This window comes from Chiloscyllium punctatum, chromosome 4 (genome assembly GCF_047496795.1).
Source record: "Chiloscyllium punctatum isolate Juve2018m chromosome 4, sChiPun1.3, whole genome shotgun sequence".
NCBI lineage: Eukaryota > Metazoa > Chordata > Chondrichthyes > Orectolobiformes > Hemiscylliidae > Chiloscyllium > Chiloscyllium punctatum.
Genome location: NC_092742.1, coordinates 69,229,816 through 69,246,828, shown reverse-complemented (window position 1 = coordinate 69,246,828; position 17,013 = coordinate 69,229,816). Strand labels below are relative to the sequence as shown.

The following is a 17,013-nucleotide window of genomic DNA, read 5'->3' as shown; positions in this document are numbered from 1 at the left end:
ATTGTGGTCCGAAGGACCTGTTCCTGTGCTGTACTGTTCTGTTTTCAATGTTCCAATTAAATTGTTTCTGACTCTTCTAAACTCTGTCTTGACTTTCCTCAAAAGGCAATCCATTCACTCAAGATATTGATCGAGGAAATCTTCTCTGAACTGACTCCAATGCTTTAACATCCTTCTATAAATAAGGTGACCAATACTGTACACAGCACTCCTGATGTGGTCTCACCAAAGTCCGGGATAACTGAAACATAATATCCTTAGTCTTGCATTCAATCCCCCCTCACAGTAAACCATAACTTTCTGATAGCTTTCCTGATTTCTTGTTGTACTTGCATACTGACCTTCTGTGACTCTGCATCTCAAACCTCTGCAACCACTCACCAATTAGATAATATGCTTTTTAAATTCTTTCTCGAAAAATCATAATCTCCTACATTGTACTCCATTTTCCAGATCTTTGCCCACTCATTTAACCTATGTACATGTCTTTAAGGCTGCTTATATCTTCTTCTCATTTTCCTATCTATCTTTGTGTCATTAGCAAACTTAACTGCCTTACCTTCAATCTTTTCATCAATATAATTTATATAAATTGTAAAAGAATTGACACCCCAACACTGAACCCTGTCACATCCACACACCGTGTGTGATATCCTGCTAGCCTGAAAAGACCCATTTATTCCTCCTGTTTTCTTTTACCAAGCTAATCTTCTATCCATGCCATGCTATTACCACCAGTATGATGTGGCGCTTTATCTACTGCCTTCTAGAAATCTAAGTATAATACTTCAGTTGGTTTCCCTTGACTTACAGTACACATTACTTCAGAAAACTCCAATAATTAGTTAAACATGATTTCACTTTGAAAAAACCATGTTGGTTCTGCCTCATTACATTGAAAATATATACAACTGCCCTGTTATAATGACTTTAATAACAGAGTAAAATAGTAGTTTATTGTCACTTGTATTTTGTAACAAAAAAATGTGAAAAGTGTTTAAGTTGCTGTAACACAGCACCTATTGCACCTTTTTAATAACAGAAGGCATTGATTAGAGAAACTCTTATTTTTAAAATGAAGAGAAAATTCATCTTAGTTCAATTCACAGCTCGGTGAAAAAACAATTTTGATCCAGCTATAAATCAAGATGTGATCACTTCATGTTAGGCCTGTTATCTGAGGAGGTTATTAGCCCAACATGATTTGTATTTTGTTCAGTTTCAACATCATAGTGAGTCTTGACTTGAACTGTAATATTGTATTGCCAAAACTAATGCAATATATCATGAAGAGCAGGAGAATTCCTGGCTTTCAATTGATATTTCCAAAGTTGATTAACTGGCCACTGATCAAATTGCTCTTTGTGATCCCTTTCTTTGTGTAGAAGACCTCCTATGCTACAAAATATTATTTCTTTGTTTGAAAGACACTTTGCACCCTGATGATTGTGCGCTTGTCAGGTAGTGCAGTTCAGTAATTCTTTCTGAGATATCTTGATGAGTGCGAATAAATTTGAAGAATTTCAAAATAAGTAATTTTAAAATTAAAATAAACTCATAAAGACTTGCAGCACTGAAGGATGCCATTTGGTCTATCTCATGTGGGCAAAAAAACTATCTGGCTTCATCCCACTTCTTGACTCTTAGCCTTACCACAACTCAAGCACATAACCAAACATTGTTTCAATGAAAAGAGAGTTTCTGTTTCGACCATCTTTCATACATTGAGTTCCAGATCCCAAACAGTTATCTTTTTAAATGGAAAATATTTCTCCTCAATTTACCTCTAATCCTCTTACTAATTCAAATCTATCATCCCTCTCTGCAAAGGAACATTTGTTCTTTGCAATCGGTTCTATTTGGATCACTTGAAATTCTGTAAACTTCAATCTCCGACTAGTCTATTCTTCTAAAGAAAGCAATCTCAGCCTTTCCAATCTTTCCTCAACTAAAATTCTAAGAGGACAATTGGATTTATAAATTTACTTCCACAATCTTTGATGTTGTAATGTGTTTCTCAACCAATTAACTGTGGTTTTTAAAAGAAGTGCGATCACTGTTGTCATGTAAAAAGTGCAATAACTAATTTGCACACAGAATGGTCCCACAAATAGCAATGAGGTAATGATCAGAGTTATTCTATTTGTGCTATTTCGTTGAATGATAGATATTAGTTAGGAACTAAGAAAAATTGCCAGGTCCTCTTCAATGAGTATCTTGTGATCCATTACATCAACTTATGAGCACAGATGGAGTTTGTTGTCATGTTTGTCACAAAGATGGACATTTTTGTCCATTAACTTATGATACTCGAACTATATTTGTTCCAAAGTCAATGTAGCAACCTTAAAGCATTCTTATTTACCTTGCTGTTTTCATTAAAATTTCTTAGCACTTTGTATAAATATTTTTAAATTTAATTATTTTGCTTTGATCTTACGTCAATGGTAGTTTCTCAAGAAAATAATGGAAAGTTATTTTTGTGCCTTTTAGATTTTAATGGTATAATATAATTGCAAGGAGTTTGATATAATATTTGTCACAGCAAGCAAAAGTTGGCAGCAAATTGTTTGCATTTATTTCCTTTGTGAAGCTCCCCATTGTAATGAAAGAAATCCATTTTATATATTTATATTAATTAATTAATTTTGTATTTTAGATCACAACATTGATCTTGTGGCGATGGATGTGACTGTTAATGCAGTGGCAGGAGCTCTGAAGGCTTTCTTTTCTGATCTACCCGATCCACTTATTCCCTACAACCTACATTCAGAGCTATTGGAAGCAGCTAGTAAGTAGCATGAGTTTTATTTTTCTTTAATAAGTAAACGCTACTGATCTTAAGGATATTTATGGGAATGTTCCACAATGCTTGTTTACATTTGTGATATTTCAAACATTCATTTTTGAAGATTAATTTGACATTGAATAAAATATAAAGAAAGCTTATTTTGAGCGTTCATGTGGTAATATTGAATACTTGTGCTGAGTATTTATGCAAATGTTGTTTAGTTGAATTATAGATATTAGGAAGTAGGAAAAATCCCAAGGGGGATAAAAAGAAGAAAAATGGTGTTACTTTCATCTCTGCACCCCACCTACCTGCTGCCTTGTTGCTTGGAGGTGTAAATTGAGTATGTTTCATGCTCCACTTTAATAAGTAACTGAAGAGACATGAGTGTTGCATTTCTAAAATCACCTTATTCATCTGTGGGAAGATTTGAGATTGTGTATTGGTTCTTTCCTCCTTGACAGCTAAGAATGTTTTAATAAAAAGGGTCTCAAATTGTCACAAGTGGCTCAGAATGTGGGAAAATACACTTGACAGAAGAAATAAACTTCCATTCCACAAGTTGAGAAGAAACAACTGAAAGCAAAATACGGCAGATGTTGGAAGTCTGAAATAAGAACAGAAATTGCTGGAGAACCTCAGTAGGCCCAGCAGCATCAGTGAAGGGTGAAACAGAATTAAGCCAAAATGGAGGACAGTGTTCATGCTCTGAAGATGTTAAACAGCCCCAAAGACTGTAAAGTCTCTGAGCAGAAAATGAGGTGTTTCTCCAGCTTGCGTCAAGGTCCTAGAATGGAAATGTTAATATGAAAGCAAGATGATTTACTGATGGCAAGTAACTGGAACATCAGGGTCATTCGTACTGGCAGATCAAAGGCGTTTTTCAAGGTGGCCACTTAGACTTTGTGTTATCTTGTCATTGTATAGGAGGCCATATTGTGAGCTGAAAATACAAAAGGCTACTTGGAAAGAAGTACAAGTAAACCAATTTGTCATTGTTAAGGTGCATTTTGAACCTTGGACAGTGACGAGGCAGGGTTAGCAGTCTAAATATTACACCACCTTGTAATTGCATGGGCACATACAATGGGGTGGTAAATTTCCGGAAGAATCAGAATTTGAAATCTTTCTGATCTTTTACATCAAGCCCACACTTTCCAATTTTCTGCCCACAGCTGTCGCCTTCTCACCATGCATGTACAATCTCTCTACAAGTTCATCTTCCAGCAGGGTGATCTGAAGGCTCTCTGTTTTTTCCTTGAATGCAAACCTGAGCAAGTGTTCATTCGCCAGCAGTCTTGTTTGCCTGGCTGAGTTCTTCCCTACTTGAAACAACTTCTGTTTTAACTTAATCTTACCATCCCCAGATTCAAGTTGTGATGATGAATACCTGCATCGTTCCCAGTTACGCCTGTCTATTTGTGGACTTTATGAATAGTTTCTTGTTCCAGACGTCTTGGTTTCCTCTCAACACTTTCTCTGGTGCATTGATTATATAATTGATGCTGCTTCTAACTCCTCATCCAGAATTGGAAAAATTCACCAGTTTTGCTTCTAGTTTCCATTCTTTTGTCACCTTCACGCAGTTGTATCCCTGATTATTCTCTAGCCTTCCTCACATTCATTGTTTCTACATCTGTGTTATGTCTGTCCACAATATACACAACAAACCTACCAATTTACATCGTTACTTTGACTATATTTCCTCACAACCTACTTCCTGCAAGGATTCCATTCCAACATCCCAGTTTCTCCATCTCTGCTGCATCTGTTCTGATGATCCTATCATCCACAGAGGTGCCTCTGACCAATTCTACATCTTCTTTAACCGAGCAATTTCTCCTACCAAGTTGACAGAGACTTCAGCTGTATACAATGACGCTGATCTTCCATTTGCTTGTCATTTCAATAAACTATTTTGATCCAATAATAACGTGTCCATTGTGGGCCTGTTACAGTATTCCAATGAATTCAACAGCATCTGGAAGAATAGCACCTCATTTTCTGCTTATGCACTTCCAACGTTCAACACTGAACATTGACTTCCACAACTTCAGAGCAATACAATAATCTCCATTTGGATTGCCCCCTCATTGTTTTGGGTTTGGACTCAACAGAGTTGACCTATTTTCTCCTCTTCAGACCTACCATTCACACTGATTTTACATCTTTCCTTTGTCACCATTGACAGTACCTTTGTCTTTTGCTCCTGCACCCTCACCCTGTTCTACTCATTCATCCTCCCCCTTTCTCTACTGCATAAATTTCATCAGTTTTCAGCCCCCTTCAGTTCCAAAGAAGAGTCTGGATTTGTTGCGTTAACTCTGGTAAGAAAGTGAGTGGTGCACAAATTGAGAACAGAAAAAGAAATTAGGAAACTTCTGTGTTCTTTTGTTGCAATTCTCTCAACGACTGATTTAAAAAAAATTAAACTTGCTGTTTTGCATTATCTTCTTTGTTGATATTTCATAATAGGTTTGCTTTTCAAAATACTTGGAAAGAATATTCTGCAATTGAAACATACAAAGAATAAATAACCAACTTGGTATTGGGGGAATGTGGAATCAGAATTGTGAACTCTGAAGAAGCCCTTCCAGCTTATCATGCTTTTGCCACTGCAACTGGGAAATGCACCCAGTGATGTTCCCCTGAATTCACCCACATTCCTGAATATTCTACCTTTTCAGATAACTTTCCAATTAAATGCTTCAATTATGCATGAATGATCTGGACGAAGGAACTGAGGGCATTGTAACTAAGTTTGATAATGACGAGAAATTGAGGACTGCAGATGCTGGAGAGTCAGAGTTGATAAAGCATGGTGCTGGAAAAACCTCCACAGGTAAGGCAGCATCCAAGGCGCAAGAGAGTTGACGTTTCGGGAATAACACTTCTTCAAGACCCTTGAGCCCTGAAGAAGGGTTATACCTGAAACGTCGACTCTCTTGCTCCTCGCATGCTACCTGACCTGCTGTACTTTTACAGCACCAAGTTTTAGCAGGTTGGTTGATGACTCAAAGATAGGTTGAAGGACAGGCAGGGTTGAGGAAGTGGACAGGCTGCAGAGAGATTTGGACAGGCGAGGACAGTAGGCAGAAAAATGGCAGATGGGATATAACATGGAAGTTGAGTTATACACTTTGGTAAGAAGAATAAAGGCGTGGACTATTTTATAAATGGGGAAAGGCTTTCAAAATCTGTAACACAAAGGGATTTGGGAGTCCTAGTTCAGGATTCTCTTAAGGTTAACATGCAGGTTCAATTGGCAGTTAGGGAGGCAAATGTAATGTTAGCATTCATTTCAGGAGGGCTCGAATATAAAAGCAGAAATGTAGTGTTGAGGCTGAATAAGGTCCTGGTCAGATCACACTTGGAATGTTGTGAGCCGTTTTGGACTCCCTTCCTAAGTAAGGATATGCTCGCCTTCAAGGGATTCCACAGTAGCTTTAGAAGAATGATTCTTGGGATGAAGGTCACGTCATACAAGGAGCAGTTGAGAACTCTGGGTCTGTATTCAGTGGAGTTTAGAAGGATGATGGTTTCTGATCAAATCTTACAGGAATACTAAGAAGCCAGATAAAGTGGATGTAGAGATGTTTCCAACAGTAGGAGAGACTAGAACCTGAGGGTACAGCTTCAGAGTGAAGGGATGAACTTTCCAAACTGAGATGGAGGAATTTTCTTAGCTAGAGTGTGGTGAATTTGTGGATCTCATTGCACCAGGAGGCTGTGGAGGCCAAATCACTGAGTGTATTTAAGGTAGGTTCTTGACTAATAAGTGGATCGAGGGTTACAGTGAGAATACAGGAGAACGGGGTTGTGAAACATAATAGCCTAATTAAATGGTTGAGCAGACTCGATGGACTGAATGGCCTGATTCTGTACCTATATCTTACGGTCTTGTGATTGCATGTGCTTCTCTGAAAATGGATTCCAGATCTTGACCACTAAGTGAACAAGTTTCTCTTAGTGTTTCCATTGTTTGTTTTGTCAATTATGTTAAATCTGTTTCCTCTCATATCCGATCCTTCCACCATTGGGAACATATTTTGTAACTGCAGTTTCCGGATCTTTCATGATTGTGAATGTCTTCATCAGTTCTCCTTTCAATTTTACTTTCTCCAAAGAAAACAGCCACACTCTCCCATTTATTTGTGTAACATGTTCATTGACCCTGAAATGATTGCATTGATTTAATCTGGTACACTGCCTTCGATGCCTTCTTATCTCTGTTAAAATATGTCCAGGGTGTGCATAACACTCTAGTTGAGGCTGAACTGATGTATTATACTTATTGACCATAACCTCCATGATCTTGTAATCTATGCCCGTATTAATAAAATATAGGATTTTTAAAATTATTATTACTAGTGTTATAAGACAGGGATAGCAAGCCAGACCAAATCTATTCCATTATCACTGGATTCATAACACATGAAATGAAAACATTCAGTGACCCTTGAAATTGCTCAAATGTTCCTAACCAGACTTTATAAATAACTGATCTTAGTTTATAACTTAAAAGTTAACAATTTATTATTGTTACTAATGTAACTTTAGCAGAAGATGGATGAACTACAAGGCAATCTGATTAATATTATGATCTAAGCCCAATCTTCTTTCGTCACGAAACCCACTAGCACCAACAGAAAGACAGATTGATGCAGTTAAGGGATAATATTTTTTAAAAAATAAAAGAATCCTAAGTTGTCAGTTCGATAACCATTTCACTGATGAACACCAAGCCTTCATGAAATCTGATGGGCTGTATTACAGCTATGTAGGATTGTATTTTGCTTGAATTGCGAAGTTACCGGTCACCACAAATAATTTCAGCAGACCTCTTGAGACTTTTCCTTATTTCTAATGGACTGGAGTTCTTGTCTCTGAACTTTCAACAAGTCAATAACTTAAGAATAGCTAGAGAGAGCAAAAACTGAAACAATCCTATAGCTTCCAAAGCAACACTGTCTCCTTCCCAAAATATTCATTCAAAAGCCAGTTCACCCTTTGGTTTCTGTTTTGCAACATTTTCTGGGGCTCACTGGCCAGTACCGTTCCTCCCACTGATGAACCAATTCAGCATTCAACCAGCTGCCAGTCGCTGAGCATAACAGTTTCTCTGTGCTGGTTTGCCTAAAGTCGTCTTAGAGTATTAATTAATTTGCTTTATCTTCCCAGGCCAATTCCTGACAGTAATCATTAGTATTTGTTTTCTTCCCTTAAACAAGCTGCTGTTCAATTCTCAACTGCAGTCCAGAGTGCCAAACCAAAAATGAGCAAAATAAAAGAAAAATAATGATGACCTCAACATTAATGTTTTGTGGCAGTACCACTGTGCTAAATGGCTCCATAAATATCCTCATTGTCAGTGATTGGTCAGCCCAGCACATCTGTGCAAGAATTGACACCGAAATGTTTGCAAATGATTTGGTCTCCTTTGAAAAATTTTGTTGGAAGCAATTCAGAGAACATTTACTTGGTTCATACCTGTGATGAAAGGCTCATTTTGTGAAGGAAGGCACAACCTGTTCAACCTTTACCCACTGTGAATTTAGAAGAATGAGGTGATTTTTTTTTAAAAATACTAAAGATCCTGAGATTACTTATTGGATTCTGAGGGGATCTTTCCCCTCATTTGTGGAATTCAGTTCCTCAGAAAACAGTGGAGATATTGAAATGTTCAAGGCAGAGTTAGGTGTTGATAGATAGGACAGACAAACAAATGGAGTTGTGACCACAGCACAATTAGCCATCTTGTTAAATGGCAGAGCAGTCTCCGAGAGCTGAATGGCTAATCTTGCTCAAAAGTTCTGTTCCAAAATTAACAGGAATGGATGATACACCACTGCCTTCTGCTAATGTCCCTTGTATTATGGATGGCAGACTTCAGCTAATACAGTGGCGTCAGCAGTATCAAGAAAAACTCAAAGCATTGAATAATGCAAAGGCTATAAGCTCCTGACAACATTCCAACAATAGTAATAAAGATGTACACTTCACAATTAGATGTGCCCTAACCAAGCTATTCCAGTACATGTGCAACACTGACCTATACCTGGCAGTGTGGAAAATTGCCCAGGAATGTCCTGTCAAGAAAAAAAAGACCAAGCCATTCCAAACAATGCAGCCCACTTGATTGGCATCCCCTCCTCCACCTTCACAATTCACTCCATCCACTCCCAACACATAGTGATGGCATGTGTGTACGACCTACACCTAGGTCCAGTTGCTCTCAGTGCTCCCTGAGGTCTGGTACGACTTCTGACAACTTTATTATCTGCGTTGAATTTCATCTGCTCTTTTCTCTGCCCATTTCACTAACCTACCTGTCCTTTCTATCCTTACAGTTCACAATGCTTCCAAGTTTTGTTTCTTCAAAACATTTTGTAAGGATACATTGTATGCCAACATCTAGATTTGACAGCTGTACTATTAAAAGTCATCATGATATCTGTATTTAGCTTTTATACACAATCTTGCTAGAACTGCTTGGGTGGATTTAAACTAGTAAGGTTGGGGGGGAGGTGGGATCCAGGGAGATATTGAGGAAAGAGATCGATCTGAGATGGGTACAACTGACAACAGAAGTGAGTCAAACAGTCAGGGCAGGCAGGGACAAGGTAGGACTAATAAATTAAACTGCATTTATTTCAATGCAAGGGGCCTAACAGGGAAGGCAGATGAACTCGGGGCATGTTTAGGAACTTGGGACTGGGATATCATAGCAATTACAGAAATATGGCTCAGGGATGGGCAGGACTGGCAGCTTAATGTTCCAGGATACAAATACTACAGCAAGGATAGAAAGGGAGGTAAGAGAGGAGGGGGAGTGGCATTTTTGATAAGGGATAGCATTACAGCTGTGCTGAGGGAGGATGTTTCCGGAAATATATCCAGGGAAGTTATTTGGGTGGAACTGAGAAATAAGAAAGGGATGATCACCTTATTGGGATTGTATTTTAGACCCCCCCCTCCAATAGTCAGAGGGAAATTGAGAAACAAACTTGTAAGGAGATCTCAGCTATCTGTAAGAATAATAGGGTAGTTATGGTAGGGGATTTTAACTTTCCAAACATACACTATGGCAATCCCAGTCTTAAAGGTTTAGATGAGGAGGAATTTGTTAAGTGTGTACAAGGCAATTTTCTGATTCAGTATGTAGATGTACCTACCAGAGAAGGTGCAAAGCTTGACCTACTCTTGGGAAATAAGGCAGGGCAGGTGACTGAGGTGTCAGTGGGGGAGCACTTTGGGGCCAGCAACCATAATTCTATTTGTTTTAAAATAGTGATGGAAAAGGATAGACCAGATCTAAAAGTTGAAGTTCTAAATTGGAGAAAGGCCAATTTTGACCGTATTAGGCAAGAACTTTCGAAAGCTGATTGGAGGCAGATGTAAAGGGACAGTTGGAAAATGGGAAGCCTTCAGAAGTGAAATAACAAGAATCCAGAGAAAGTATATTCCTGTCAGGGTGAAAAGGAAGGCTGGTAGGTATAGGGAATGCTGGATGACTAAAGAAATTCAGGGTTTGGTTAAGAAAAAGAAGGAAGCATATGTCAGGTATAGGCAGGATAGATCGAGTGAATCCTTAGAAGAGTATAAAGAAAGTAGGAGTATACTTAAGAGGGAAATCAGGAGGGCAAAACGGGGACAAGAGATAGCTTTGGCAAATAGAATTAAGGAGAATCCAAAGGGTTTTAACAAATACATGAAGGACAAAAGGGTAACTAGGGAGAGAATAGGGCCCCTTAAAGATCAGCAAGGTGGCCTTTGTGTGGAGCCATTGAAAATGGGGGAGATACTAAATGAATATTTTGCATCCGTATTTACTGTGGAAAAGGATATGGAAGATATAGACTGCAGGGAAATAGATGGTGACATCTTGCAAAATGTTCAGATTACAGAGGAGGAAGTGCTGGATGTCTTGAAACGGTTAAAAGTGGATAAAACCCCTGGACCTGATCAGGTGTATCCGAGAACTCTGTGGGAAGCTAGAGAAGTGATTGCTGGACCTCTTGCTGAGATATTTGTATCATCGATAGTCACAGGTGAGGTGTTGGAAGACTGGAGGTTGGCAAACGTGGTGCCGCTGTTTAAGAAGGGAAGTAAAGACAAGCCAGGGAACTATAGACCAATGAGCCTGACCTCGGTGGTGGGCAAATTATTGGAGGGAATCCTGAGGGACAGGATGTACATGTATTTGGAAAGGCAAGGACTGATTAGGGATAGTCAATGTGGCTTTGTCCATGGGAAATTATGTCTCACAAACTTGATTGAGTTTTTTGATGAAGTAACCAGGAAGATTGATGAGGGCAGAGCAGCAGATGTGATCTATATGGACTTCAGTAAGGCATTCGACATAGGAGACTGATTAGCAAGGTTAGATCTCACTGAATACAGGGAGACCTAGCCATTTGGATACAGAACTTGCTCAAAGGTAGGAGACAGAGGGTGGTGGTGGAGGGTTGTTTTTCAGATTGGAGGCCTGTGACCAGTAGAGTGCCACAAGGATCGGTGCTGGGCCGTCTACTTTTTGTCATTTACATAAATGACTTGGATGCAAGCATAAGAGGTACAGCTAGTAAGTTTGCAGATGACACCAAAATTGGAGGTGTAGTGAAGAGCGAAGAGGGTTACCTCAGTTTACAACAGGATCTTGACCAGATGGGCCAGTGGGCTAAGAAGTGGCATATGGAGTTTAATTCAGATAAATGCGAGGTGCTGCATTTTGGGAAAGCAAATCTTAGCAAGACTTATACACTTAATGGTAAGGTCCTCGGAAAGTGTTGCTGAACAAAGAGACCTTGGAGTGCTGGTTCATAGCTCCTTGAAAGTGGAGACGCAGGTACATAGGATAGTGAAGAAGGCATTTGTTATGCTTTCCTTCATTGGTCAGAGTATTGAGTATGAGTTGGGAGGTCATGTTGCGGCTGTACAGGTCATTGGTTAGGCCACTATTGGAATATTGCGTGCAATTCTGGTCTCCTTCCTATTGGAAAGATGTTGTGAAACTTGAAAGGGTCCAAAAAAGATTTATAAGGATGTTGCCTGGGTTGGAGGATCTGAGCTACAGGGAGAGGCTGAACAGGCTGGGGCTGTTTTCCCTGGAGGCTGAGGGGTGACCTTATAGAGGTTTACAAAATTATGAGGGGCATGGATAGGATAAATAGGCAAAGTCTTTTCCCTGGGGTAAGGGAGTCCAGAACTAGAGGGTGTCAGTGTCAGTGTCAGTTTAGGGTGAGAGGAGATATAAAAGAGATCTAAGGGGCAACGTTTTCACGCAGAGGGTGGTACATGTATGGAATAAGCTAAAAGAGGATGTGGTGGAGGCTGGTACATTTGCAACATTTAAGAGGCATTTGGATGGGTATATGAATAGGAAGGGTTTGGAGGGATATGGGCCGGATGCTAGCAAGTGGGACTAGATTGGGTTGGGATATCTGGTCGGCATGGACGGGTTGCACCGAAGGGTCTGTTTCCATGCTGTACATCTCTATGACTCTATGACTAAATGGTGCAAACTTGTCCTTTGCAATCATCATCATACCTATATTAATCCTTTTCAACATCTGAACTTTGATTTGAAGTTTGTTTTGGTAAAATTGACCTCCTTTTAATGCCTTAATGTTTCTGCCGAAAGATGGTGTTAAAATAGTATTTTATTACTACCAGGATTGGCTCTTATTAATGCTTTTGATTTGATTTCTCATCTATTATTATGCAATTTAAACTATTTACCTTCAAAACATTGAAATAGTCACACACTCAATTACAGCGATGCTAAATAAAAGACATTTTACACATACTATGGGTGGAAAAAGAATGTAGGCAATGTGAACAGAATTTTGAACATCAAAAGTTCAGACTAAACGATGGGAAATTTTTTCTCAGTCCTTTAGATTGAACAATGATGGCATACTTTTTTTGAGAGATAATGTTTATTCTTCAGTTTGATAGTTGATCAGGTAGATGTAGGTTTTTCATTGTTTTAGAATTCTTTTAAACTTTCCTGGTTCTTCTATTTTTATCCCACTACATACAGCAATAGTGAAAGAGATGGCTGCATTCTATCTGTAGTTTCTGGAAGTTTCACCCTCACTCTGTTCCCAGCATTTACAGCTTTTTAACACGTTGCAGCTCAACCAGTGAAGGACTATCAGCGACTAGAATTTTGTTACGTCAAAACACTGTCACTCAGTCACAAATTTTCCTTCCGATTCCTTCAAAAATACATTGTGTTGCTTAACTCAACAGAATGCAGCACTTGATTTTCTTTTTAATTTGCAAGTCATTTGTTCAAAATTTCTAGGTATCACACTTGCCCTTAACAATTTTTCTAGTGAATGCTTGTTTTTTTGAACAAGCCTATCATAATGAACTAAGCGCACTCCAATAAGTATCCTTTTCTGACCTGTAAATTGGTTGATAAAGTCATCTCAATGTTTGGTTCTCTGGGCAGGGAGGATGCACAGAGTGGAGTGCATTTCAGAGAGGGAGAATCAAAAATGTATCACTGGTGTCAGTGTCAAGGATGTACCGTCATTATGCTTTTTCTTCTATTTCCACTGAATATGTAAATTCTTTTAGTACTTGAAGAATGACTTGTTAGACCAACAAAGACACCTTACAAAGCAAGGAACTGTAGGGCTAGCTGGTTATGTGTTCATTTCACCTATACTGCCAAATGTTTATCTCCTAAGGATTGATCTTGGAACAATGAAAGTTTTTGCCAAAATAAATTGATAATAAAGGAGAAAAAAGTAAAACTTTTTTTTAATCTTGCAGGACTGACAGACAGGACAGAAAAGCTGAATGCTCTCAAGGAATTGTTGAAGAAGTTTCCTGCAGTAAACTATGAAGTTTTCAAATACATTATTACCCATTTAAACAGGTAGGTCAAAAGCTTATCTGGTTACTGAAAAATTAGATCAAAGAGGCAAACTTTCTTTAATATGTAGAATACAAACTAAAGACGCTTGACTCGGGTGAAGATGACAAGTAAGCATTTCTGGTAGTGTTTGAAGGAAGAGATTTCAGTCTGGAGGAATTTGTCCTCATAAGGATGCAATGAATATGCAATTTTTCAGATTGGGCTGAAACTTGTGAATTTGGTTGCCTTATCTTTTGGAGTACATGACTGGATTTTGCTGTCAACAATGAAATGATGTTTGCATAACTTAACTCAATCAGCTCTAATTGTTTAACTGAAGTAATACTTGAGTAAAATAGAGTTGTGAAAGAAATCTATTGATATCAGCAGATAACACCGAGTCCGAATCTCTCTCAACAAGGTAACACAATGGATGCCACACTACAAAATGACATCTTCAAAATGCAAGTTGCTTTTCAGACATAAGATTATCAGAGCTTTCCCATCAATCAATTGTTGCAAAAATGTTTGAGCACTTAACTCCCCAAAGGAATTCTCCAAAGCCCCATGTTATTTTAAATTCTCACATAACCCAAATTTTCACCGGAAGAACCTTTTCGAAACCTTAAACCTAATTAATTGTAAAACAGACTGCTTACAATATCCCTTTAATTTGAATGAACATGATGTTTGTACAGCAGAAATTGGTTAATCCCTGCAAAGTACTTAACACCGTTGTAATAAACATGTTGCCTCCATGCTCATTGTAATGAGTTACATGGAAGAAGCATTAGATTCTTCCAAATATACAACAGTAGGTTCACAGACCATTTAAGAGACAATTCCTCTTTTTTTTATTCTTGGCACCACTGGCAAGGCAGGTTTTATAACCAATATCTAGATGCCCTTGGGAAGGTAATAATGAGCCACCTTGATAAACCACTGCAGTCCTTTAGAAGGTGGTGCTTTACTCCTTTTCGCTAGGCAGTTACCAGATATTGACCCAGTGGTAAAGTACACATGTTTCCAAGTCGGCAAGGTCAATTTGTGGTGGTGATTTCATGTGTCCCCTGTCCTTGTCTAGGTGGTAGCAGTCACTATATTGAAAGAAGCTGCTAAACTAGCTTTGGCAAGTTGCTGCAATGCATCATGTAGATGCTGCATTCAAGGTACTTTACTAGTGGGAGGAGCAGTTGAAGATGGTTGATAGTGTTCTGGTCAATGATAGGCTCAATGTCATCAAAGTTGCCATCATATTTTGAACTTTTTAATTCATTCATGGAATGTGGGTATCGATGATTCAGCCAGCATTTATAATCCATCCCTAATTGAGGGCAGTTAAGAGTCAACATATTATGTGTCTGTAGTCACTCATTGGCCAGACTAGGTAGGAAATGCTTATTTTCTTCCATAAAGGACACTAATGAATCAGGTTGGGATTTGAATGCTTGTCCCCAGAGCCTTGTCTGGTGACCTTGGTTACTAGGTCCAGTGACACCACTATGCCTTCCCTAAATTGTTGTTGCAATGGCATTCGTCCATCACATTCCTGACTTGTACCTTGTAGGAAAAGAAATGGATAAGCTTGGAGGTGAGTCATTTGATGTAGAATATCCAACCTCTGACCTGTTACTGTGTCAGTATTTATATGAAGTTCCTGGCCAGTGTTAGTGAGGGATTTGATGATGATAGTATTATGAATGTCACAGGAAGGTGGGAGTTGGACTGTCTTGTTGGAGAGGCCATTGTTTGGAAGTTTCGAGCTTGTCATTTATCATGATTGAAAGTTGTATGGATTTTGCTAAATATTACATCACATTTTTCAGTACCTGAGGAGTTCTGAATGAAAATAACACCGCATAATCATGAGTAAGCAGTCCTACTTCAGATAGAGGAAGGTTTATTGATAGGCCAGTTGAAGATTGTTGGGCGTATTACATTCCTGTAGTGATGTCTTTGGGCTTGCCTTTTAAGGGCTGGTCTCTGTCAGCATTGAGATATTGCTTAGTTGGTTGCTTAATTGTTCACCACCATTCAATCTTTGGTAGGAAAAGCAGTATCCAAGGTTTAGAACAGCGAATAATAGCCCTGTTTATCCCTGGCAATTGATGACCCTCAGATCTCTTTGTGCACAGTTTATACCCAATAAGACAAAATGTTCCCTTTCTTTCTTAGAGACTGGGCATGGATAAGAGTGTAAATACTCATGACTTATTTGTGGACAATTCCATTTCTTAGAAAAAGCAGCTTAAAATAGTGAACTGGGGCATTTCAGGTATGCAAAATAAAAAGGGACGAATGTAAGAGTTGAATGCACCAACTTCCCAGCAATAAATGTGACTCTGCAATGAAGTAGATTAAATCATATATTCATGTATTTTTGGAAAAAGGGAATGAGTATCGACAGGTCAGTAGTTTATTTCCTCCAGGCATTTGAATTGTATGTTACCTTTCCATCTTAAGAGGAGCTGGTCCTTAACCCTGAGTATGAATGGAAGGTACTGAGTTTGACAGTTGTCTTTTACAAGTTATGTTGTGCAGTCCAAACACAAAATTTGGAGAAAGCTTTTGGTAGTCTTGCTGATGTGTTTTGCATTGTCTAATGCTGATTTTATTGTATTCATAATTTTATCAGCACGTCTTGCTTGATAATGCAATGTTTTTGTGATTCATTATACAGTTATATTTCAGTTTAGGTTTTTCATAAAAGCATAGTTGGTTACAGTACAGAATGAGACTATTTGCTTATCTATGGCAGCCTTTCTAAAAACTGATATACATCCCTTACTTTTTTTACCATAGTTGTACAATTTCTTTTTGTTTTTGGCTTTGTACATAGTTCCCTTTTGGACCCCACAATTGCATTTTCTCTACACATGCTCAGGTAATGCATTCCAAATCTTAAACATTGTCTGCAAAAAAAAAAGTTCTTCATGTGAACTTTTGTTCTGCTATTCCTGTAAAGTGGGGTCCTGGTGCTTGATCCTCCCAACATTGAAACTAGTTTCTCGATTAAATCCACATGTCTCCTCTTAATTTTTTAAAAGATGACCGAACCTCCTTGATTCCTGAAATCATTCATGTAATTATTTTTTTCTCTGTAACCAGACATCCTTCCTAAAGTGAGAATTCTTACAATACTCCATTTGAGACTGAGCAAGTATTTTATGAAGGATCATTATAATTTACTTGCTTTTGTACTTGTTACTAATATGGGGTCCTGTATACCTTATTGACTGCATTTTCGATCTGGTCTACCAATGTCAATGATTTGTACACTTGTACTTCCAAGTCCCTTATGTTAGCTTCATCTTTAAAATTATCCCCTCAGCCACCTTAAAACACATCA

General features: G+C 38.5%; 1 protein-coding gene across 3 annotated transcripts in view; it reads left to right on the top strand.

The window, feature by feature from the left end:
- The window catches only part of arhgap5 (Rho GTPase activating protein 5), an 80,734-nt gene that overhangs the window by 60,883 nt on the left and 2,838 nt on the right, over positions 1–17,013 (top strand). For all 3 annotated transcript variants that reach the window (XM_072568966.1, XM_072568968.1, XM_072568969.1), the window contains exons 5-6: positions 2,660–2,791; positions 13,580–13,685. In XM_072568966.1, the coding sequence (XP_072425067.1) occupies positions 2,660–2,791; positions 13,580–13,685 (238 nt within the window). The remainder of the gene's footprint in view (positions 1–2,659; positions 2,792–13,579; positions 13,686–17,013) is intronic.